This window comes from Malus domestica, chromosome 06 (assembly GCF_042453785.1).
Source record: "Malus domestica chromosome 06, GDT2T_hap1".
Classification (NCBI taxonomy): Eukaryota; Viridiplantae; Streptophyta; class Magnoliopsida; order Rosales; family Rosaceae; genus Malus; species Malus domestica.
The window spans coordinates 2,816,872-2,840,129 of record NC_091666.1 but is presented as its reverse complement, the minus strand read 5'-3'; the positions used below and the strand labels follow the sequence as shown (position 1 = coordinate 2,840,129).

At 39.6% G+C, this 23,258-nt stretch overlaps 1 protein-coding gene, 1 long non-coding RNA gene and 1 other non-coding gene across 4 annotated transcripts; 2 read left to right on the top strand and 1 right to left on the bottom strand.

Moving 5' to 3' along the window:
• The first annotated feature begins 18,101 nt into the window (after positions 1-18,101).
• On the top strand, positions 18,102-19,655 carry LOC139196980 (uncharacterized). Of its 2 annotated transcripts, none has more exons than XR_011581906.1 (4): positions 18,102-18,560; positions 18,680-18,754; positions 18,847-18,941; positions 19,356-19,655. It is a non-coding gene; the product is annotated as an uncharacterized lncRNA (long non-coding RNA). The 2 variants fall into 2 exon arrangements; XR_011581907.1 differs by having other exon boundaries at positions 18,419-18,560; positions 18,677-18,754; positions 19,356-19,535.
• Positions 19,656-20,494: 839 nt separating this feature from the next.
• LOC139197189 (uncharacterized) lies at positions 20,495-21,932 on the bottom strand. Its single transcript, XM_070823972.1, has 4 exons — positions 21,854-21,932; positions 21,682-21,737; positions 20,825-21,598; positions 20,495-20,620 (listed from the first exon to the last, which is right to left on the bottom strand). Exons 1-4 carry the CDS (start codon positions 21,930-21,932, stop codon positions 20,495-20,497), a joined length of 1,035 nt encoding a protein of 344 aa, XP_070680073.1.
• Positions 21,933-22,027: 95 nt separating this feature from the next.
• LOC139197269 (small nucleolar RNA R71) lies at positions 22,028-22,132 on the top strand. Its single transcript, XR_011582508.1, has one exon. It is a non-coding gene; the product is annotated as a small nucleolar RNA R71 (small nucleolar RNA).
• The last annotated feature ends 1,126 nt before the right edge of the window (positions 22,133-23,258 follow it).

Here is a 23,258-nt window from a genome sequence, read left to right as displayed (position 1 = left end):
CAGGGGGTGTAAATAAATAAAACTATGAATAATAAACGATGCATTCTGTCAAAGAAATTAAATAAGTGAAATAAAAGCATACAATTAATAACAACCAATTGTTTTTCTCGTTTTGCTAAGATGTATAATATATTAGGTTTTAGCACTTTCCTTGAACAATGTGGATGGAAAATGAAGTCTTTTGATTTTTGTAGATGTGGAAGTCGCCGATTGATCGTGCAGTATGTACGTACACGAAGACACATTCAATTACTGAATCAGTACACGAAGACACATTCAAACGCTCAATTAGTCACTTGTTGATTGTGAGAATCTTTCCACAACAAGGGTATGTGAAACCAATACTTATCAGCTCCGCTTTGATTGCAGCTTGGTTTCCAGTACTTAACCTCTATTAAAATCGCAGCCCTCCTCTTCCACAAATTATTGTTAAACTATTCTTTCAAGGAAGACCATAAATCAGTAATCCATATCATACCAGCTTAACAAGCCAGATATCATTTGATAGCTACACCACCTGCTTCTGCTTTATGTGTGTCCCAAAATTGTTTTGTTTTCAGGGTATTACCATTAATTAGTATTCAGACACTCGTAAGGAGAATAAGTAAAATAGTTATAAAACAAAGTCATTTTGTGAGAAAGGTGCGGAAATAAAAATAGGCTTAATAATGTGTGATCATTAACTAGCTTATGCATGTTTTGTGAATGGTTAAATTTTATTCAAATAAAATGTAAATGAACAAGGACAATAGTCACCAAATTTTCGGGGTGATCCGAAAGACATGGATGGCAACAACAGTATCCAAGTATCATTCTTGTGTAAGTGTTATTCTTTCACGAATTCAAGTAAGTGTTAATCTTTCAAGAAAGCGTCATTCTTTATAAGTCAAGAAACTTTTTGTTAAGGAAAGTGTCATTCTTCCTTGGTCATTTCCAATCAGTGTGTCAATCTCTGAGTACAATTCGACTTGGTGTTTAGTTGTTTCTTCCTTGGTCTTTTTCGTACTGTCGGGCACAATCACTCTTGCCCGCACCAGCTCATCATAAATCTCAGGTGCTTTGGCCAGATCGAACGAATAGCTCTGGTATTTGGGAAGTTTCGTCGAAACAAAGCCTCCATCGTTCATCACAATCTTCTGGTCCTTGATGGGTTGAACTAATCCTTTCACCGTCAATGGTTTGACAGGCGTAGTCATCTCAGCAGCGCACACCTCGACTTCCTCTCTGTCATGGCCATCCTCCTGCTCTGGCCCGATTTCTCCTATGTCCACACGATGAATCGTAGCTTTGTTTTTGTAGAAAGGAGGAGCTTTGGAAGTATGCTTCACTTGCTGTTCTTCTAGCAATAGCCTTTCATATTTTGTGGCAGCAATGACCAATTCTTGTAGCTCGTTAAATTGTGTATCATAAAATCTTTTCCTCAAAGGTAATCTCAGAGCCCTTTGAGCAATTGATATGAACTGAGCTTGGTTAACAGGGAATTGGCACCTCATCCTTGTCTTCCTGAACCTCATCATGAAGTCTTCTGTGGACTCGTGCTCGTATTGTTTAACTTCAACCAGGTCATTAATAGTCATTTCTGGTTCTATTCTGTAAAATTGTTCATGGAAAGCCATCTCCATTTGCCCCCAATTGGCAATAGAGTTAGGGGATAATAGAGAATACCACTGAGATGCAAGTCCTGCCAATGAATTCCCTAACAACCTTAACTTATAGTTTGGGTTGTCTTCATATGCCACACAGTGATTAGAGAATTTGAAAATGTGATCTCTGGAGGACACACTGCTATCTTCACATATGAATGTTGGGAATGCGGGCATCTTGAAGTTGAGAGGAAATGGATTCTGCTCATCAATGTATTCAGGATAAGGCTTTTGATAAGTAATCCTGAATGCTGGGCGAGCTCGTGGTTGAGCATTTTGAACCACTGCCCTCCTCAATTCAGCCAACTCATCCCTTAGTTGTTGAGTAGTTGTATTATTATTCTGGAAGAGAAGGGCGGACTCGTTCTTCGAGCTTCGGTCACTGCCTGTGAATGCTTCTTTCTTTGATTCAGGCTTTCTTCAGTTAGCTCCCCCTCCCTTATAAGCCAATGGGGGTGGCCTATAAGGAAGAGGTTTATCCGAAGTTGCGGAACTTTCTTTTTAGCTGGACTCCCCTGTTGTTACGGGCATATCATACTTTGTCCTTTCCTGCTCGCTTTGCTTCCGGTTATTAAATGATAATAATGGGAAGCTAGGAAACTCTTTCTCTAGGATCGGCTCTATCACGGGTGGACTTCCTTCAGGAACTGCTTTCTTCTTTCCCCTATCCTTTTCTTCTTCTAACAATGGAAATAGGGGAATGACTGGCTCACTTCTGATGGTAACCTGGCTCACCCCACTCCCTTGAGCGCCTTTTGGATTGGAAAACTCCAGATCTAGCCTTCTCTGTAAATTCCCTGTTAAGGTACATAGTCTACTGACTTCCCCTTGGTCTCCAAAGAGATTTTTTCCATACTTTTCAATACTTGTATCATAGTAGCTTGTAATTCCTCATTAGTTCATTTCCCTTCCTACTTTTTGGATGAAGATAGGCTTTCTAGGACCACCTGTCCTGATGGGGAAGAAGGATTTCCCGATTCATCTATCATTGGTAGCAATAGTTGAGAAGAACCATCCTTCGTATTCTTTCTGCAAAGTTTATGGCCTTTCTTCTTGGACATGCAAAACAACACAAATGAGATCCCACCGGGCGTGCCAAAACTATGTTCGTGGTAGGAATTTCTGTCGAGGATGTTTTCTGGCCGACGAGCACACAGCTCCCCGAGAGGTCGGCGCCGGTTGATCCTTTCTGTCGGGCTTCCGCTTTACTGGCGGGCTTGTCTGGTAAAGCCTGTCAGGCAGGGTTTGTCAGGCAAGGATGAAAGAGAAGGACAGAGTTAACTTTGAAATGTGCCTTTGTAGAGCCTTAGGTGTAGGCCTTGAGGGTCACAATTAAGATTAACTTTTAAGTGCTCAGACGTGCCACTGCCATCTTCAGCATGGCAGATGTAAAAAGGATGTTGAGTTTTAATTATATATACCTGAGAGACTATATTAGTTATGACAGGTGCCTTTGTGGGGCCTTAGGTGTAGGCCTTGAGGCTTCCCGTTAATAACTAACTCAGTACTCGAATATATATAAGGTTCATTTTCTTGGTTATATGAGTCTTATAACCATTATACTTCTGATTACCTAAGCTCGAATAGCAGAATGAATCCAAATAGGTGCCTTTGTAGGGCCTTAAATAGGCCTTGAGGCTTCCCATCAGAACTCCTTCTATACTCAACGATCTAGCCCGAGGAACAGACTGAATCCAAATAGGTGCCTTTGTAGGGCCTTAGATATAGGCCTTGAGGCTTTCAATCAGAATTCATTCCGTACTCACGTTCTATGTAATCATAATATAATAGAAATAAAACTAAGTGACAGGTCGATTACTTGCGCCTTAAGTAACTTCTGACTTTTGTTTATCAAAGCTTTTCGTGGAGGGGTTAAGTCCACATAACGGTCTTTTTTATGCGTTGAGGCGAAGGACTTTTAAGTGATCAAATCTTACATGCCCGATGGCTTAGAACTTAGATCTGGCTTGAACTGTGAAGACATATTCAAATCGGATTCAAGCTTTGAGAGAGTCTTTTAATAACCATATTACTAGAAATAACTTGAATACAACTTGTAGTATACAACATATTGCTAGGCTAATGAATGAAAAGACAAAAACAAAGAGGGTCGAGCAAGGCTGATCGTCTTGCGACTTCCTATCTTTGTGGTTTAATAGCGGGTTTGGAAGCTTATAAAAAGGGTTGGGAGATGAGTTTACAGAAAGAAATCGATACTACAACAAGAGTTGAACAGGGTAGCAGAGTTATTACAAAGGGTTATCCCGAAAGGGATGAAGGCTTGCTAACTACAGCTTCGTTTTGAAGGCAAATATGGCTTTGAGCAGAGTTTGTGCTTGTATTTGTTGGTTTGTTTGAGTGTCCTTATCTCTGATTTCTCTTACTTCTTTTATAGACATTTCGGCTTGGCCTCCTGTAGCAGTAATCTTGCCCGACTGCAGCTTGAAGGGTAGTGACTCATCCACTATTTACTTGTACTGCCACTATAAAGTACTTTCTGGGCTGATTAGCTGGCTGGTTTACACCACTTGGCCTCTAAGTAGGTGAGCAAGTGGCCCTGACGAGCTGCACCAAGTTGGAAAGGGCCATTTTTGCTTTCTGGGCTTCGGTTGTCAGGCCTCCTTTTGGGCCAGCCATTTCGTGATCCCAAAGTTTAAGTTTTGATCCAAATAGTGCCCCTTTCAATCGATATTTAGCCTGGAATTCCAGGCGCCAATATTGATTGAATAGGTCTCTATTAATACCCACGTTTTTCTCTCTCGGGATTTGCACACTTTTCAAAAGTAATCACTGTCGTTCCACAGTTATTCCCATCACTCTCGAATCTCCTGCATTTTTCTTTTGTAATAAAAAACTTCCTAACTCCCTAGTCGTTTTTCTTTTCTAAATCTTTTAAACTTTCTGCTGCTTTTTGCCCGACATCTTCTATCCTGGTTGTCTTCCTTGCCGTTCCTTTTCCAAATTTCATCAAATGAATTCAGGATCCAGCCAAATCCAACTATCATACGAATCGGGCGAAGGCATCGCCACTTTACCTCGTTTACTCAACGGCCTGCATCGCCCTCGAGCAGGTTTCCATTCTGAGCTTTTCTTTGAAGTACATGGGGTATAATCGTTGGGTCCCGCATGGATTTCTCGGGTCCCTGCAGTGATAGAGGACAATATGCTCAAGGATAACTGGTTTTCCCCAAATCCCTTTTTGGCTAAGTCGAGCATTTCTTTATCCAAGTGGTTATCATATCGCCGAGGCTGTCCCTTGATGAATGATCCGGCTTGGGCTCAATGGATTGACGAACTAGAGCCAACTTTTAAGAAGAAATGGATGAATAATGGTATTTACGAGTTGATAATGCTTTCAAAAACCACCATTATTCCCAAGCCCGAACTGCTTGCTTATTCTCTTCTTTTCTGGAATTCAGGCATAAACACTTTTGACTTTCGTATGGGTCCCATGTCTCTGACTATTCTAGATACGGCTCAAGTTTTCAGGCTAAGGCCATCAGGCAGGATAGTAGATGTTACTCAAAACTGGGCTCTCCCCTCAATTGCTGAAAGCTCAGGTTCATCCACATCTTTCCTCTCCCTGGAATATAACTCTGCAACCTTCAAGAGTTACGGGACCTCGTTCAAGGGATTCATCCCTTTTGTAAAAGAAAATTTTAGAGCAGTTTCTTCTCGTGCTGATAGAGATCAAGAGCACATGTATTTCCTCTTATACTGGCTCAACAAACATGTCTTCCCCAATAAATCTAAAGGAGTGAAGGTTGAATGGATCCCTTTGATGGAAGCTTTTTATAACTTCGATGATGTAGCAACAGGTCCATTCCTTCTTTCTCATCTTTACCATCTTCTTTTCGAAATGACTCAAGGCGAGCCATTTGAGACTAACCTGAATGGACCCATATGGATGATACAAACATGGCTCCAATGGTACTTTCCAGAGTTTCGGTCTGCCAACTTAGAGTTCCCAGAAGGTGTGGCCCCCGCCCGAATCCTAGCCGAAGCTGCTCTTACTGATCACTCCACCTTCGCCTGCTTTTATTTCTTCAAGGTTTGCAGGACTCGATCAGACCTGGAATGGGGTGCATCAGTCTTGAGAATATACCCTTGGTTTTCTGATCAGGCCTGGAGCTGCGGCGGAGGCTGAAAGGCGAGAAGCTGAAGAAGGTGAGGATGTTTCAGAAGATTCAGGAGCTGAAAAAGAAGCGTCTGAAGCCATCATCCAAGTGTCTAAGTGAAGGAAAGCAATTTTAATTGAGAACTCAGATTCTGATCCTGCATCCCCACCTAAGACTAAACGACGAATTCCTACTCTTACTAGAAAGAGTAAGAGAACCAGAACCATCCGAACTCTCAAGTCTTCAGACCCACCTGATCCAATTTCTGAGGCGGGCAGAAATAAGAAAAAATCTTCAAGTGAGTTGTGTTCTTTTCTGTTAGATTGCCACCTTTCTTTTTTATCTAGTTACCTATGTTTTTTCTTAAACACAGGACCTCAAGCATCAAAGAAACCAACCATCACTTCCAAGGATGAACCATTAGGAGCCGAAATGTATAAAAAGGCTGAAGAATTGCGAAACATCACCCTTAAAGAACTTGAGGTATAGGTTACTTTTATGTCTGCATAGTCTTTCATGTTTTTACAAAACCCTGAGCATGATTACTTGAGTCAGGCTGCAAGAAACGAAAAGCTCCATCCGTCTGAGGTCTCTTCACCACTTGCCCAAGAAACAAACCTCTCTCGCCCCCAGGTTAATCCTTCGGAGGTACACTCTTTTTCTTCTTGAACCTTAGGTAACTTTTATAATTTCTGGGGATAATGCCTAATCTTTTCTCTTCTTCTGACTTCATCCAGGTTGGGGTATCTGCCCCCTCGCCTAGTCAAGGTTTTCCTTTGATTTCTTCTTCTGTCTTGGAGGCAACTCCATCTTCTCAATTTGATCCATCCACAGGAGTAATGTTGCACTCCGTGGATGAGGATAGTAATTTGGTGAGTAACCATTCTTACATTGATTTCCTGTACATTGTTTCGATATCAACTTCTATTTACCTCTTCCTCAGCCTTCTTCAATACAACATCCATTAGTGGCAACATGTGACGAACCCATAGTCCCTGAGATTCTTGTGATTTCAGAAGCAACCACTTTGTAGGTGTTTGCTTGCCCAACAGTTACCCTTGATGAACCTCCTTCATCTCATTAGGATCGAACTCTGGTAAAAAGATATTTTCTTCCTGTTTTTCTCTTACCATCTGCTTACTAACAATTGCTGCTATTCCTGGGTACTTCCAGGGTATTGGTGAAGGTTCAGGCGCATCTTTTTCTTCCCCTGTCAGTGGTAGGGAGTCTTCTCCTCAACCTGGAATCGGTGCTCTTCCTTGTAAGGCTCGAGGGCTTAGTCAGGTATATTTCTTCCTCCCAAAACTTCCCTTTACGTCCAACTGTATATTTAACAATTTGGTCTTCTTTTGGTCTTTACAGCAAGTTCTTGAAGAAACTTCTCCTCCTTGCTTGGTTCGTAAGTCAAAGCCCCTGTGGCCTCATTTAACTATTGGGAGTGCCGAGATTGCCCATCCTGGAATTGAGAAGGCTGATGAGCTAAAAACTGCCCCATCAGTAGGCACTACCTCATTAGAGGAAACTGGAGTGCGAAATCCCCCTCCTGCTTCTCCATTTTCAAAAACTGCTAAGTTGCCCGAACTGTTTGAAGAATTCGGGCAGCTTGAGACAAGGCTGAAAACTTCGAAGCATTCTTCACCTTCCAGCTTTCCAGACCAGAAACGAGTTTTCCAAGAATGGGCAAGGAGGGATTTCTCTGCTTCATTTAGCCTTAAGGCTCTTTGTGATCTGGAAAAGGTTACGAGTGAACTTTTCAAAGCAGGCCAACTGTAAAAAACCTAGCATGATTCCTTTTTCTCTTTCTTTGAGAATTTGAGGGCCCTTCGGGACCAACAAAAGAGAACAGAAAGACAAGCCAGTCGTGTAAGATGCTTCCAGGAGAAGGAATCAAGTACTTCTGCTCAGGTAGAAAGGTTGATGAATGATGGTTCACTAACGAAAGCAATGATTGGAGTGGTGACTTATGAAATCCATAAACTAGAGGAGCAATTGGAATGGTGACTTCATTAATAGTCATTTCTGGTTCTATTTTGTAAAATTGTTCATGGAAAGCCATCTCCATTTGCCCCCAATCGGCAATAGAGTTAGGGGGTAATAGAGAATACCACTGAGATGCAAGTCCCGCCAATGAATTCCCGAACAACCTTAACTTATAGTTTGGGTTGTCTTCATATGCCACACAGTAATTAGAGAATTTGAAAATGTGATCTCTGGAGGACACACTGCTATCTTCACATATGAATGTTGGGAATGCGGGCATCTTGAAGTTGAGAGGAAATGGATTCTGCTCATCAATGTATTCAGGATAAGGCTTTTGATAAGTAATCCTGAATATTGGGCGAGCTCGTGGTTGAGCATTTTGAACCACTGCCCTCCTCAATTCAGCCAACTCATCCCTTAGTTGTTGAGTAGCTGTATTATTATTCTGGAAGAGAAGGGCGGACTCGTTCTTCGAGCTTCGGTCACTGCCTGTGAATGATTCTTTCTTTGATTCAAGCTTTCTCTAGTTGGCTCCCCCTCCCTTATGAGCCAATGGGGGTGGCCTATAAGGAAGAGGTTTATTCGAAGCTGCAGAACTTTCTTTTTGGCTGGACTCCCCTGTTGTTACGGGCATCCCATACATTGTCCTTTCCTGCTCGCTTTGCTTCCGGTTATTAAATGATAATAATGGGAAGCTAGGAAACTCTTTCTATAGGATCGGCTCTATCACGGGTAGACTTCCTTCAAGAACTGGTTTCTTCTTTCCCCTATCCTTTTCTTCTTCTAACAATGGAAATAGGGGAATGACTGGCTCACTTGTGATGGTAACCTGGCTCACCCCACTCCCTTGAGCGCCTTTTGGATTGGAAAACTCCAGATCTAGCCTTCTCTGTAAATTCCCTGTTAAGGTACATAGTCTATTGACTTCCCCCGTGGTCTCCAAAGAGATTTTTTCCATACTTCTCAATACTTGTATCATAGTAGCTTGTAATTCCTCATTAGTTCCTTTCCCTTCAGACTTTCCGGATGAAGATGGGCTTTCTAACACCACTTGTCCTGATGGGGAAGAAGGATTTCCCGATTGATTTGTCATTGGTAGTAATAGTTGAGAAGAACCATCCTTCGTATTCTTTCTGCAAAGTTTATGGTTTTTCTTCTTGGACATGCAAGATCAACACAAATGAGATCCCACTGGGCGTGCCAAAACTATGTTCGTGGTAGGAATTTCCGTCGGGGATGTTTCCTGGCCGACGATTCCTATTTTATTTCTCTTCCTACTTCTAACGAAAAAACTCTTCCTTCTGTGATTCAGGCACCTAAATTGGAGCTTAAACCAATTCCTGAACATTTGAAGTATGCATTTTTGGGAGAGGATGAAACATTACCCGTCATCATATCGTCACAACTTTCAACAGAAGATGGGGAAAAACTGATCCGGGTACTGAAGGATCACAAAACTGCCATAGCTTGGATCATTGTAGATATCAAAGGTATAAATCCAGCTACATGTATGCATAGGATTCTGCTGGAATGAGGTGCAAAACCAACTAAGGAAGCTCAACGCCGTAACCCACTCATGATGGAAGTCGTAAAAAAAGAGGTTATCAAACTTCTTGATGTTGGCATCATATATCCTATTTCGGATAGCAAGTGGGTAAGCCCTATTCAAGTAGTCCCTAAACGATCTGGAGTCACAGTTGTTAAGAATGAAGCTAATGAGCTAATGCCTACACGTTTGCAAAATAGTTGGAGAGTCTGTACAGACTATCGAAAGATAAATAGCACCACACGCAATGATCACTTTCCAGTCCCATTCATTGATCAAATGTTAGAAAGGCTAACTGGTCATTCTCATTATTGTTTTCTTGATGGCTATTCTGGGTATAATCAAATTGCAGTTGCTCTGGAGGATCAAGAAAATACGACTTTCACATGTCCATTTGGCACATTTGCATACCGGATGATGCCGTTTGGACTATGCAACGCCCCTGCCACATTTCAAAGTAAGTATCTTTTCTAATATGATTGAGAAAATAATTGAAGTGTTCATGGATGATTTTTCAGTTTATGATGATTCTTTTGATACATGTCTACATAATCTGTCCCTAGTTTTAAAACGTAGTCAAGAAACTAATCTAGTGTTAAATTGGGAAAAATGCCATTTCATGGTTTCGTATGGATTAGTTCTAGGGCATATCATATCTGAAAAGGGAATTAAAGTTGATAAATCTAAAGTAGAACTTGTTAGTTCTTTACCCATCCCTACTACTGTCAGGGGGATTCGTTCTTTTCTTGGACATGCAGGTTTCTACCGTAGGTTTATGAAGGACTTCTCAATGATTTCTAGACCCTTGTGTCGTTTACTTCAAAAGGATGTAACATTTGATATGAATGAAGAATGTGTGGTAGCATTCAATAAGCTTAAGGAGTTGTTATCCACGGCTCCTGTAATCATGCCACCAGATTGGAGTTTACCTTTTGAGTTAATGTGCGATGCTTCAGACTATGCTGTTGGTGCAGTTCTAGGGCAGCGTGTCAACAAATTGCCACATGTCATCTATTATACATCTCGAACACTCAATGATGCACAGTTGAATTATTCAACAACAGAGAATGAGCTTCTAGCTGTTGTATTTGCTTTAGAAAAATTTAGATCTTATCTGATAGGGACTAAAGTTATTGTGTTTTCTGACCATGTAGTTTTGAAGTATCTACTCACAAAAAAAGATGCAAAACCACGACTCATTCGATGGATACTTCTGCTTCAAGAGTTTGACTTGGAGATCAAGGATAAGAAAGGGAGTGAGAATGTTGTAGCAGATCATCTTAGCCGACTTGTGCATTCAAACACAGAGGAAGATCTCATCCCTTTACGTGAAAGTTTTCCAGATGAGCAACTGTTTTCATTAAAGATTACTGACCCTTAGTATGCAAATATTATCAATTATAAGGTCATCAAAAAGATTCCGGATGATTTTACACATGCTCAAAAAGATAAGATTGTCAAAACCGCCAAATACTACGAGTAGGATGATCCTTATTTGTGGAAATATTGCACTGGTCAATTGATTAGAAGGTGTGTCCCCGAATCTGAGTTTAAATCTATTCTAACTTTTTGTCATTCTTATGCATGTGGTGGCCATTTTGGAGCAAAGAGGACAACCCTGAAGGTGTTAGAGAGTGGTTTTTATTGGCCTAGTTTGTTTAAGGATGCGTACGAGTTTTATGCAACATGTGATCGTTGTCAACGAACAAGTAACTTGGGCCCAAGAAATCAAATGCCACAAACCCCTATGTTGGTTGTTGAGATCTTTGATGTGTGGGGCATTGATTTCATGGGACCTTTTCCATCTTCAAATGGTTTTCTTTACATTTTATTGGCTGTGGATTATGTTTCTAAATGGGTGGAAGCAAAAGCCACCAAAACTAATGATTCAAAAGTTGTTTCAGATTTTATTAAGAGTAACATCTTTGCAAGATTTGGAATACCTAGAGCAATCATTAGCGATGGAGGGAGTCATTTTTGCAATCGAACATTTGAAGCGTTGCTTGGGAAGTACAATGTCACACATAAGGTGTCTACACCTTATCATCCGCAAACTAGCGGTCAAGGTGAAGTATCAAATCGTGAGGTGAAGCAAATTTTGGAGAAAACTGTGAGTCCTAGTAGGAAGGATTGGAGCATGCACTTGAACGATGCATTGTGGGCTTATATGACTGCCTATAAGACTCCTATTGGAATGTCCCCATTTCGGTTAATTTATGGGAAACCATGCCGTCTTCCAGTAGAGTTAGAGCACAAAGCTTATTGGGTGATCAAATCCTACAACATGAACATAAGTGTTGCCGGAAAGCAAAGGAAGCTTCAATTAAATGAGTTAGATGAAACCCGGAATGATGCATACGAGTCTAGTCGAATATACAAGGAGAAATCAAAGGCATTTCATGACAAGATGATCTTAAGGAAGAGCTTTGTTATTGGACAGAAAGTTCTTCTATTTAATTATCGCCTTCGGTTATTTTCAGGTAAGCTTCGTTCTCGATGGGTTGGTCCATTTGTTATAACAAATATTTTTACTCATGGTGCAGTGGAAATCCAAAGTGCAAAGACCGGATACATGTTCAAAGTGAATGGGCATAGACTCAAGCCAAATTACGAGTCTTTTACGGAGCATGATGTGGAGGTTGTCCCTCTCCAAGAACCAGTTCCCTTTGGATGATTACTCTTGGTACCGTCTGGCTGCGGACGTAAAAGCAACCGCTTATTGGGAGGCAACCCAATATTTATATTCATTGCCTTTTTTCTGTCATTTTCAATTTTCTTGCGTGCTAAACTGAATTATTTCTTTTCTTTGAATTTGGGTTATGTCCACCCTTGGAGTTGATTGCAGAATTATAGTTTGGGGGTCATCATTTGATTTCACTGCAAATTGGGGAAGTTTTTAGTCCAAATGCCGGATCACTTCAAGTATCACCTTCCATTCGAAGTTCACTTCCATGCCATGGAACCTAGGGAAGTGTGACTGGAGGCATCGTCCAGCTGCAAGATGTTAAAGAAAGCGCTTCTTTGGAGGCAACCCAAGCTTTCTATCTTTCATCTTTATTTTGAATAATTTTAAATGTTCTTGTTCTGTTTTTCTCTTGTTTTCTGGTTTTTGTGTTTAAGTCCTATTTATGTTCCTTTATGCAGGTAATGATTTTGCAATCTCTACCACAACTTCTTGCAAGGTATTTTTACATTCATAAAAACGAAAGGAACATTAAGCATATAAATACAAAAGGGAGCCTTCACAAAGGTTGCTTAGGAGAAGTCTCAGTAGTCGGCGGAGCTTCAGCTGTCGGTGGAGCCCCAGAAAGAGGAGGCATCAGAGGTTGATCATTCGGAGCTTCACTACGCGGTACAGCCCCAGAAGACGAAGGCAAATGATGTTGGAACAAACCCACAAACTGCTGATGATCAAGTAAAATCTGACCATCAGATTCCTGCATCTGGTCAATCTTCCTCTTCATGTTTGTAGCATAATTATGTGCGAGCCTATGTAATTGTTTATTTTCATGCTTAAGCCCTCTAATCTCCTCCTTGAGACTCATCACTTCAGCCGCCAATGATTCAACTTGACGGGTTCGGGCAAATAGGCGTTGGGCCATGTTGGACACAGAACCTGCACACTGCACACTGAGAGCCAAAGATTCCTTAACAGCCAACTCATCAGACCGTTTGGCAAGAAGTCTGTTATCTTTAGGAGTGACAAGGTTCCTGGCCACCACCGCAGCTGTCATATCATTCTTCATCACCAAATCCCCAACGGTAAGGGGACTAGTAGGGGATATGAAGGATGGGCGCCATATGTTGTCTGGAGAAGGCGGAGCTGCCTCTTCACCAAAGTTCAAGTTAAAACGACGGTCGGAAGGGCCAGACATTTTTCAGAGGTGTTAAAGAAAGAAGAGGTCGGACAAGTCAAGATCGTAGAAATGCAAAGAGGGAGTTTTTACAGGCAGAAATTCAAGTGTGCTTTGAACGTCCTGCATACCTCTATAAAAATCAGCATGCGATGGGATTTCAGAGATCGAAGAGGCAATTCCAGATATCAAAGAGGCCAACTAAAAAAATCAAAGAGGCGTTCGCTTTCTCAAAAGCTGAGCTTGCTCAGAAACCACGGCAAATCTTCTTTTCCAGATTTGTCTGCACTCGTCACATGCACCCTCTGCACTCGACGGAGCTCAGATTTCGAAGAGGCAAGCTCAGAAATCAGAGAGGAATCTGCTTTATCCAGACGTGTCAGCATTTGTCACATGCACACTCAGCTTACGGAAACCACAGGTAATCTGTCGACGATTTCTGGTAAAGTAGAAAGCACGTGAAGTTTACTGTTCAATCATCCAACGGTTGCCGAGAAGGGTGAAAGAACAGTACCGGTTATTATTTCCTATAAATTCGACCTTCACCCTCCATGGCAAGGCAGACATACATAACCTTCCATCATCTTCAAGAATGCCTTTCCAACAAACCCTCTCGAGTCCCTCAGTGTTCCTTATTCCTTGGGGTACCTCTGCAAACAACCCATCCAAAGCAAAAGTATTTCATATCATGAAGGTTGAAAGCAAGAGTATCTCATATCATGCTTTCTCACTGTCCTTATCTTTTTCGTTGTTTTAGGACAAGGAGAAAGAGAGCAATCAGCCAGCACTTGGTATCAATCTTCCGATCTAGAACCGACTGCCTAGAACCCCTTCCTGATTGCTTACCTAGCCTTGCTCTCGAGTACTCATCTTCATCATTTTATGCTTTCTCTTCGTTTACCACATCTGCCTAGGGAACAGATAAGGGAAGTGAAAATGAAACCTCGATGCATGTGGAGACAATTTGCCAATTCATCCTCAGCTAGGGACTAGGAGAAAGAAAGCAAGAGGTGGGCACTTGGAAAGATTGAAGAAAGAAACAGATCAACACCTCTACCTCGTGCCTGCCTGCCGTGCATAAGAAACAAGCAGAGAAGCATGCAGACTGCACAATCAAATCAACCCAGCAGAATGAGTCTGATTTGAAACCAAGGAACTCTGATATTCCTCGCTCAGGAGTCCAAACCAGTTCGAGATTCGCCTACACAAATTGGTGTGTTCTTTCCTTTTCTTTATGTCTTTATTTCATTTTATATTTCTTTCATTCCATTTTTATGTCTTATTGTTCAAAAATTCCTTCCATTATCATTGGGGACAATGCTATAATTAAGTTTGGGGGTGGAAATATATTTCGTTAGTTTATTTATTAAATAAATAAAAAAACAACAAAAAAAAGAGTTTTTGCATTTTTATTGTTGTTTGTAGCTACTTCTCAATTCAATGATGAGATTTGATCTTAATTTTCTTCTTACTTTCAAGAAGTCTAAGTTCTTTTCGATGTCTTTGTGTTAACGGTGATTTCCAGAAATCAACTTGAAAAATAAATGTGCCTAGTCTTGTCAATCTGAAACTAGAGCATGATTTAGCGTTTCATATGTGAATCATGTGAGATTATGTAAACCTTGTGAGTTTTTGAGCCTATACATGATTGAACCATTATGCATCAATCTCATTCCTTCTTGTGCGTATGATCTCACTGTACATGTATCTCTAGAACTTGCTTTATACTACTCGATTCATTAATCAATTCATGTGATAACTTGGAAGTGACATAGGCCATCTTTGGATCGTTTGAGCCTTTCATGCCTACCTTATATGCTATGTTTATCTGTAGTAGCCCATTGAGCCTTTAACTAAGCCATTTCTTTGTTAGCCACATCTCTTTACCTTGCTTCAATATTGGAGTTGAGCCCTGATAGGATTTTTACTGCTTATGTGAATGCGATAAAAACCTCCTATTTTACTTGCAAGAATCACAAGGTTATTGTAGTATAAACGGATCTCGCAAGGTCATTCTCCACAGGGATTATTAAATAATAAGAAACAATTCAGATTCCAATTAATGATTGTAAAGTAGAAATTTAGATGATTGATTTTATAACCTACTTAAATTAAAAACGAATTTAACTATTAATGATAAGACAATCTGCAATATTAAAACTAGAGAGAAAAGAAAACAGTTTTGAGAGAAATCAAATTAAGAAAGCACTAGGGTTCCACCATCACCTAACAATCCTATGAATTTTTACCAATTACTTATGATCTACACATGCCATTTTGAAGGTTAGATTTTCCTAATTCATATTCTACTTGGAACCTCCAACATAGAATGTATATCTAACATGCAACCCGTCCGGACGTTCGGATCAAATATGAACATGAAAGACTCATTATGCTTTATGAAAATCCTTTGAAAAACCATGCAATCCTTAAGACGTGATATTCATCCTAAGCGAAATTACAATTATTAATCACAAGAAGCCAGCGTCAATTTCAGGGAACCTTCCGACCAAAATTGCATCAAATTACTTTTCTAAAGATCCTAATGGTGATCAGGCATTAAAACAATTAGATAGTTTATATCCCGGTGATTAACAATTCAAAGTACGCATGCAATCGATCATAAGAAATTAAATAAAAAATCACATATTCATGCTAAGGCTCAAGGTTTCGCCCTAGCAAAAGAAATTAGTTCCGCATACTCATAATTGAAATCATAGAAAAATTATTCAAGAAAAGGATTGAAAGCACCTTCAAGTAGAAAATCTTCAAAACCCTAGCACTTCTCTCTATCTCCAATATTGCATAAAAATAATGTGTCCTTAAAACTGTAGACGGCTCAGCAATATATTTGCCAAGCCACCACACAAAACCCTAGAAAACATAACCCTAAATTAAATGATAAAAAATCGTCTAAAATCTGAACAGCCACGTTTTGGCCCATAAGCTGCTCCAAAACTGGCCCAATATAGCTGGATTTAATGTTTGGACTATTCTAAACACTTTTCCAGAAGGCCACGAACCCATCCGAGGTCATCTTGGGCTCCAAAAACGCAATTTAAGCCCAAAAACGTCATTTTCCAGCACTGCGCATTGCTTCTTTATTTCATCGCCAGAAAACCACCGTTTGGTGGAAAAATCCCAAATTTTGATACGATCAAGCTAAGTGACTCACGAACGTCCTCCAACTGGAATTACTCCAAAATTCGTCCATTTGGTCCTGTTTTGCTCCAGAGGAAGTCGAAAGTCCTATATTGAAAATACAATTCAAAGTATCAAAATTCTTCTAAAATATTAACCAAAATATACTAAGATTAGGGTAAAATATATAATATAAAATCTACTCATCAAATACCCCCAAACTTAGCTTTTTGCTTGTCCTCAAGCAAAACAAGACTCAAACAAAAATAAAAACTTAACAAACTAAACAACTAGCTAAAATTAACTGACAAAAATTTTCACCTTCAAAGTTGCCTTCCATAGCAAATTTTAAAAACTAGAACATCTTTTCAAAAGTTCCAACTAATCCCACCACAGAGTCTAAGCCATTTAGAATCAAATAGAAAAAAATTCATAAACTTCCTTTGGTGTAAAGTGAACCAATATAATTAAGGAGACTTGACTAAAACCCTTACCTCTCGTCCTTATTTATTTCACACATAATAACTTTAAATATAACTCTCTTTCTTTTTTCTTTTTCAAATTTTTTTTTTCTCTTTTTTTTTTCTTCATATATAACTTTTTTTTTTTCAGTAACAGTAGTGGTCGTGCAATGTCAGTTCACTTAAGCTTTCAATCCAACCCATGTAGCGAGCTTTAGGTCAATGACTCCCAAACCACTAGGGCTTTAGGGCACTAGGTGTAGAACACCCCTAAGGACTTATTAACCCGAGCTGAAAAGGCTACGAAACCAACTAACCACCCTGCCCCATGCCAAAACTCTACCGTTTGACGCGAGAATCACTGCTGATTAGGCAGGACTGGCCCGGTTACTAAGCAAAACCTCGGGTGAGACAATTATTACTTTATTCACAATAATAACTGACTTTACTTAAAACAAAAATTAAAAATTAAAAATAAACTTAGACTAAAAGCAAGTATTTCAATCTCACTCCCCACAAACCATGTTGGTGTGATGTGCAAAGTTCAAAGTATAATTCATGAATTAGTGTCTAAGCAACGATAAATAGAAATGACTCTAATATGAGATTAACTTTCACCATGTCCATTTGTTCTAACGCTTAAAATACTCTATGGATATTAACTTAGGAATAAAGAAAATTTTTAAACGGACACAACAATAAAAAAAAACTAAAATTTACGTTCCCACCCCCAAACTTATTTCACACTTTGTCCTCAAGGTGTGGAAACTAAAATAAAAGAACCCAAAAAAAACAAAACAATAAAATAAAACACACAAAAAAAACTATTACTAAAAAGAACCAAGAAACGAAAAGAAGAAAATAAAATGAAATATATATATATATAATAAAATGAAAAGAAAAGAAAGAACAAAACCTGGCATTGAAAACGACATGCTGGTGGAGAAAGGAGTGGCCCAACAAAAGCCACGCCTAGCCTTTCATTGAAAACCAGCAGGCATCACGTGGCCCAGCATGGCCTGACCAACATGGTGCCTCGAACACCATACACAAACATTGGATTCCTGGGAAATGGAAAGGATCCAACTGGCGTGCAATTTGAAATGTAATATTGTTTTTTTTCTTCTGACTGACCTCGAGCACAGAGCCCTCCTGCTCTCTTTGTGTGATTAAACCAAGAGCCAAACGGCTCTTTAGTTCCTCCGTGCAAAACAGTTTAGGATTCCAAATAAACGGTTAAGATCAATCCCATGTGTCCATATCTCTCTCTTTCTCGTAGATCTGAAAATGCTCTTACTCTCCATTTAAACCTCCCATTTTCCTCAACCCCATTTTTCTTCCGTCCCATTTAGTCGCATTGCCTTAGAACCCCATTCCTCTGCTCTCTCTAAATCATGGCGTCTCAGACCCCATTTGTCTAAAAAAATGACAAATACCTTTTTTTTTTTCCACAATTTTTTTCTTTCCACAGTTGCATCTTCATCCTCTCTAAATATGGCAGCTATGCTGCAATCAACAGCCCAGCTATCAACATACCTCCGTGTTTCTCGAACACAACCATGGTGACAGGAAGTGGAAAAACTGATAAGCAGGAAGGTAAATCCCTGCTCAAATCTTGTGGATTTCCTGTTTAGATTTATGTGTTTTAGAGAACTGGAACAAAAACTAACACATGCATGTGGTTTTATCGGTGTGAGGCCCCCAATAATTTCGAATCCGAGACAACATCACCCTGAATCGCCATCTCAACTCCACAAAATCATGTCTCCCAAGCCTCAAGCCATCAGAAATTTGAGTACCATTTTGCACATGCCCCGGTAATCACTCTTTCCTAGTTCAAGATCCATGTCTCTTAGCTTGCGAAATTTTTTTGCAAGTTATATTTGCGTGATAAGTCGCCGTAGAAGCTTACACAGATTTTTTTTCTCCGTAGTAGGTGTCCGAGATGCACCAAGAGACAGAAAAGACAAAGTCGAAAAGCTTCCAAACTCACGGATCTGCAAATTTTTAGGTAGAAACCATAACCCTTTTGATTGATTGATTAAGATCTGATACTGGAATAATAACCCCTACTGGGACTGAAAATTTTTCCCTCAACTCCAGCGTACAACCGAGAGACAAAAATTGTGAGCTTCCGGTCTAGTGGTTCCTGAAGGCAGCATAAATGACAAATGTCTCGGCCTCTGCAAATAAGTAAGGTAACGATCTTGTACTTCTGCTTCTGCTGGACTACTCAACATTTACATATTCAACTACATTTTATTTATGATGCCATACGAACTGAACACATATAATCACTTGAATAACTTGGATCTCTGAACTGGTAACAACTGCGAACTAAAACACATGGGCTCCCAGAAAGAAATTGAAGTACGCCCAAGATCTGATCTGAGAACATACCGGAGACCATATGAACACGAACCGTTCGAGGACATAATGAAGAACCAGCCCAGACTTGAATAATGACATACTAGTCAACTTCAATGCATGAATAATAAATCTGGTGAAAAATAATCTGATTGCGAACTCACGAATCTGGATAGTTCGGTTTTGACATGTATAGATGTTCATTTGATGTCCTGCATGTACTCATATTTGTGCTCTTCGTGCAGGGGTATACGGATTAATGATATAGCCAAGGAACAGAAGGGTGGACAAATATTAGCTTCAATAAACAAACAGCACAAGCTTCCAAGAGCCCAGATCGGTGAATCTGGGTGGTAAAATTTCATATCCTTGCAAGTGGAATTGTTGCAGATCTGGTAATAATAGCTGTACTCAATTCTGTGGTGTATGGATCTGTGATTTAATTGTGCTTCCTCCATGCATCGCACAACTGAGCTGCAGAAAATTAACTGCTCTAAACTCTGTTTATGTGCTGGATCTACAACAATCACCCCCAAACTTGCATCTGTGAATGGCTTTTTATGTTGACTGCTTTAAATTTCCAGCATAGTGTAGATGTTGATGTGAGCGATAGACTTGCTGCTGGGTGCAGGATTCCAGCATAGGTCGCGTTTTATTTTCCACGTTCGCAACCTGCAATTAACCAATATGCGTAAAAAAATTAAAATAAAATCAAATAAACTGGGTAAATAAAATCAATATGCAATCTTTCATTTTTTAAAAATTTTTTTTTAAATTTTTTTTTTTTTATTGTTTTTAAAATTTTTTATGTATGTTTTTTTTTATATTAAAGAGAAAATTAAACGAAAATTAAAATTAGGGAAGAGTTTAGAAAAATTGGGTTGCCTCCCAATAAGCGTTTTATTTTAAGTCTGTAGCTAGACGTTGCAGAAGTCCGGTGGCTAGATCACTGCTGCCTTCAGAGTCAAAGACTCGCCTACACCAAATTTCTCTATGCATGGCTTTAGTTGATGTTTGGTCACCTTCAATGAGAACTCTGTACCCTTAGCCTTAATGTCCACATTACCATTGTGAAAAACTTTAGTAACCAGAAAAGGGCCTTTCCATCGAGACTCTTGGTTCCCTGGAAATGACTTGAAATCTGAACTTAATAACCACACTTCTTTACCGGGGTGTATTTTCTTAAAATTTGGGCTGCTTGGCAAATTTTCATGTTTTTTCAAAGTGTTAATTGGATGGTCTTCATGTAGCACCCTTTGGTGCTGTAGTTTAGGACTTGGTAAACCATCCAGTGCATCAACACGCATGCATTCTTGCTTGTCACATGAATGTATGCTTGCTTCAAACAACTTGAAAACAACAGTTTGATCTTCAACCCGGAATGTTAATGTTCCGGCTTCCACGTCGTCCGGGCTGTTGCCAGAAATAGGCGGCCCAAAATAATGGGAGTTGTCAAATCCTCATCCATGTCCAACACCATAAAATCAGCTGGTAAATATAAATCATCAACCTTCACAATAACATCTTCAATGACTCCTCTAGGGTAGGTAGTTTAACGGTCAGCCAATTGAATAATGCTGGAGGTTGGCTTTAGCTTCCCTTCACCTAGATGTTTGAAAATAGAATATGGCATTAAGTTCACACTAGCACCTAAGTCAATTAAAGCATTACTAAAATCACAATTTCCAATGGTGCAAGAGATAGTAAAACTTACCGGATCTTTTTTCTTTGGAGGCAATTTATGAAATAAGACCGCACTGCATTGTTCTGTAAGAATCACTTTCTCGAAATTAACAAGCTTCTTTTTCTTTGTGCAAACATCCTTCAAAAACTTGGCATAAGACGGAATGTTCTTGATGGCATCAATTAGTGGCAGATTAATTTGAATTTTAGCCAAAGTTTTCATAAAATCTGTTAACTGTTGATCTTTAGCTTTAGGTTTCAATCTTTCTGGATACGGCATAGGGGGCTTGTAAACACGTTCTGCAGTTTTTGTGGAAGCTTCTGCAGTATTTTCGGAACTGTCTTGGGACTGCCCAGAATCTGCAGAAATTTCAGAATCTGCAAAAATTGTAAATTTAGTTTGGGGTAGTTCTGCTGCCTGCGAATCCCCAACAGAATTTTCATGTCTGTTGTTGTAACTTTTGCCAGACTGTAGCGTCCGTATAGCATTGCATTCTTCTCGTCCTCTTGGATTAGGTACTGTTTGACTAGGAAATGTACCCGGGGCTCTTTCTGAAACCTGTAAAGCAAACTGCCCTATTTGTTTTTCCATGTTTTTCATTGCTGCATGTAAATTTTGAATTTCTTGAGTGGTAGTATTTGCCAATTTTTCAATTGCAACCTCCCAAGCAGCCTTAGGTGCAGCAGGTTGCTGTACCTGCTGTTGAAATTGAGGGCTAGTGTGTTGTTCCTTATCCCACCTTAGATTAGGATGATCTCTCCAACCTGGGTTGTAGAAATTAGAATACGGGTCATATTGGGTACGCTGGAAATTGATAAATGAATTAACTTGCTCCGCTGTAAACTCCCGATATCTTTATGTGGACAGCTCAAAAAATCATGATTTGCCACGCCGCAATTGCTGCAAGCAGCTTGTAAAGGCTGCTGTACAGCAACCTGTGAACCTGAAATTCTTTGTAATAACATGTCAAATTTTGCGTCAAATCTTTCAAGCTTTTTCTCAATTTTTTCAATTTGTGCCGACACGTATGGTGAACCATTTGACATCTCAAAAACAGACCTAGATTGTGGCTGCTCAACTGCCCACTGCTAAGTATCTTCTGCCATTTTTTCAAATAACAAACAAGCCTCTTGTGCATTTTTGTCTTTGTACGTGGCATGAAGCGTTGACAAGAGTTTTTGTAGTCATATTCAACCCTCTAAAAAATATGTGCATTTGATCAGAAGTGTTAATACCCGAATGTGGACATTTTCTAATCAACTCTTTAAATCGCTCTCACGCCTCATGAAACCCTTCGGTTGGCTTTTGGGCAAAAGATAAAATCTGAGTTCTCATGTCAAGGGTCTTAGATGCCGGGTAATACTTGTTTAAAAAATATTCACTGAGTTGGGCCCAAGTTATATTGCTTCCAGATGGGAGTGTGAGGAGCCATCTCCTTGCCTGATCTTTTAGAGTGTGGAATTAACCGCAGCTTAATAGATTCAGACGTGAATCCCCCCACCAAAATGTTTTTGCACCCCATTAAAAATTCTGCAATGTGCATGTTAGGATCATCTGATACCCATGAAACGTAGGAAGAATATTCAACATGTGCTGTTTTATTTCAAATGCAGTCCCTTCTTCCACTGCCGGGTATGTAATGCAACTGGGTTTATTTGTGGTATGGGCAGTCAGTGATTCACCCAGGGGCAGACCTGCCTCTGGAAGCCATTTTTTCTTTGTTGTGCAGGTCCCCAGTAAAGACTGATTCCAGAAATGTCTCCTGCAGAGGACGCTGCAAATTTTGCTCTCTGCTTCCTCCTTAAATTCTGCTCAAGCTCTGGATCAAGTGGAGTCAATTTCTGCACTGTTGAATGGGTGCTGACATGCACAGATTACTGATATCTGTACTGTTGTAATCTGTAAAAATTAAATGAATGCGAAAATTAAATATTTTTTTTATTATATGTATAAACAGCAATAACTAATTGAAAATCTGATTCGTAGGGATTATTTTAAATAATTCCCGGCAACGGCGCCATTTTCTTGATAGGATTTTTACTGCTTATGTGAATGCGATAAAAACCTCTTGCAAGAATCACAAGGTTATTGTAGTATAAACGGATCTTGTAAGGTCATTCTCCACAGGGATTATTAAATAATTTGAAACAATTCAGATTTCAATTAATGATTGTAAAGTAGAAATTTAGATGATTGATTTTATATCCTACTTAAATTAAAAACGAATTTAACTATTAATGATAAGACAATCTGCAATATTAGAACTAGAGAGAAAAGAAAACAGTTTTGAGAGAAATCAAATTAAGAAAGGGTTCCACCATCACCTAACAATCCTTTGAATTTTTACCAATTACTTATGATCTACACATGCCATTTTGAGGGTTAGATTTTCCTAATTCATATTCTACTTGGAACCTCCAACATAGAATGTATATCTAACATGCAATCCGTCCGGACGTTCGGA

Coding starts and splice junctions, on each gene's coding strand:
- LOC139197189 (XM_070823972.1), bottom strand. CDS start 21,932: ATGCACAAGAGGCTTGTTTGTTATTTGAAAAAATGGCAGAAGATACTT. Junction 21,599..21,681: donor CTTGCAGCAATTGCGGCGTG/GCAAATCATGAT, acceptor ATCAATTTCCAG/CGTACCCAATATGACCCGTA. Junction 20,621..20,824: donor CTCCAAAGAAAAAAGATCCG/GTAAGTTTTACT, acceptor GTTATTGTGAAG/GTTGATGATTTATATTTACC.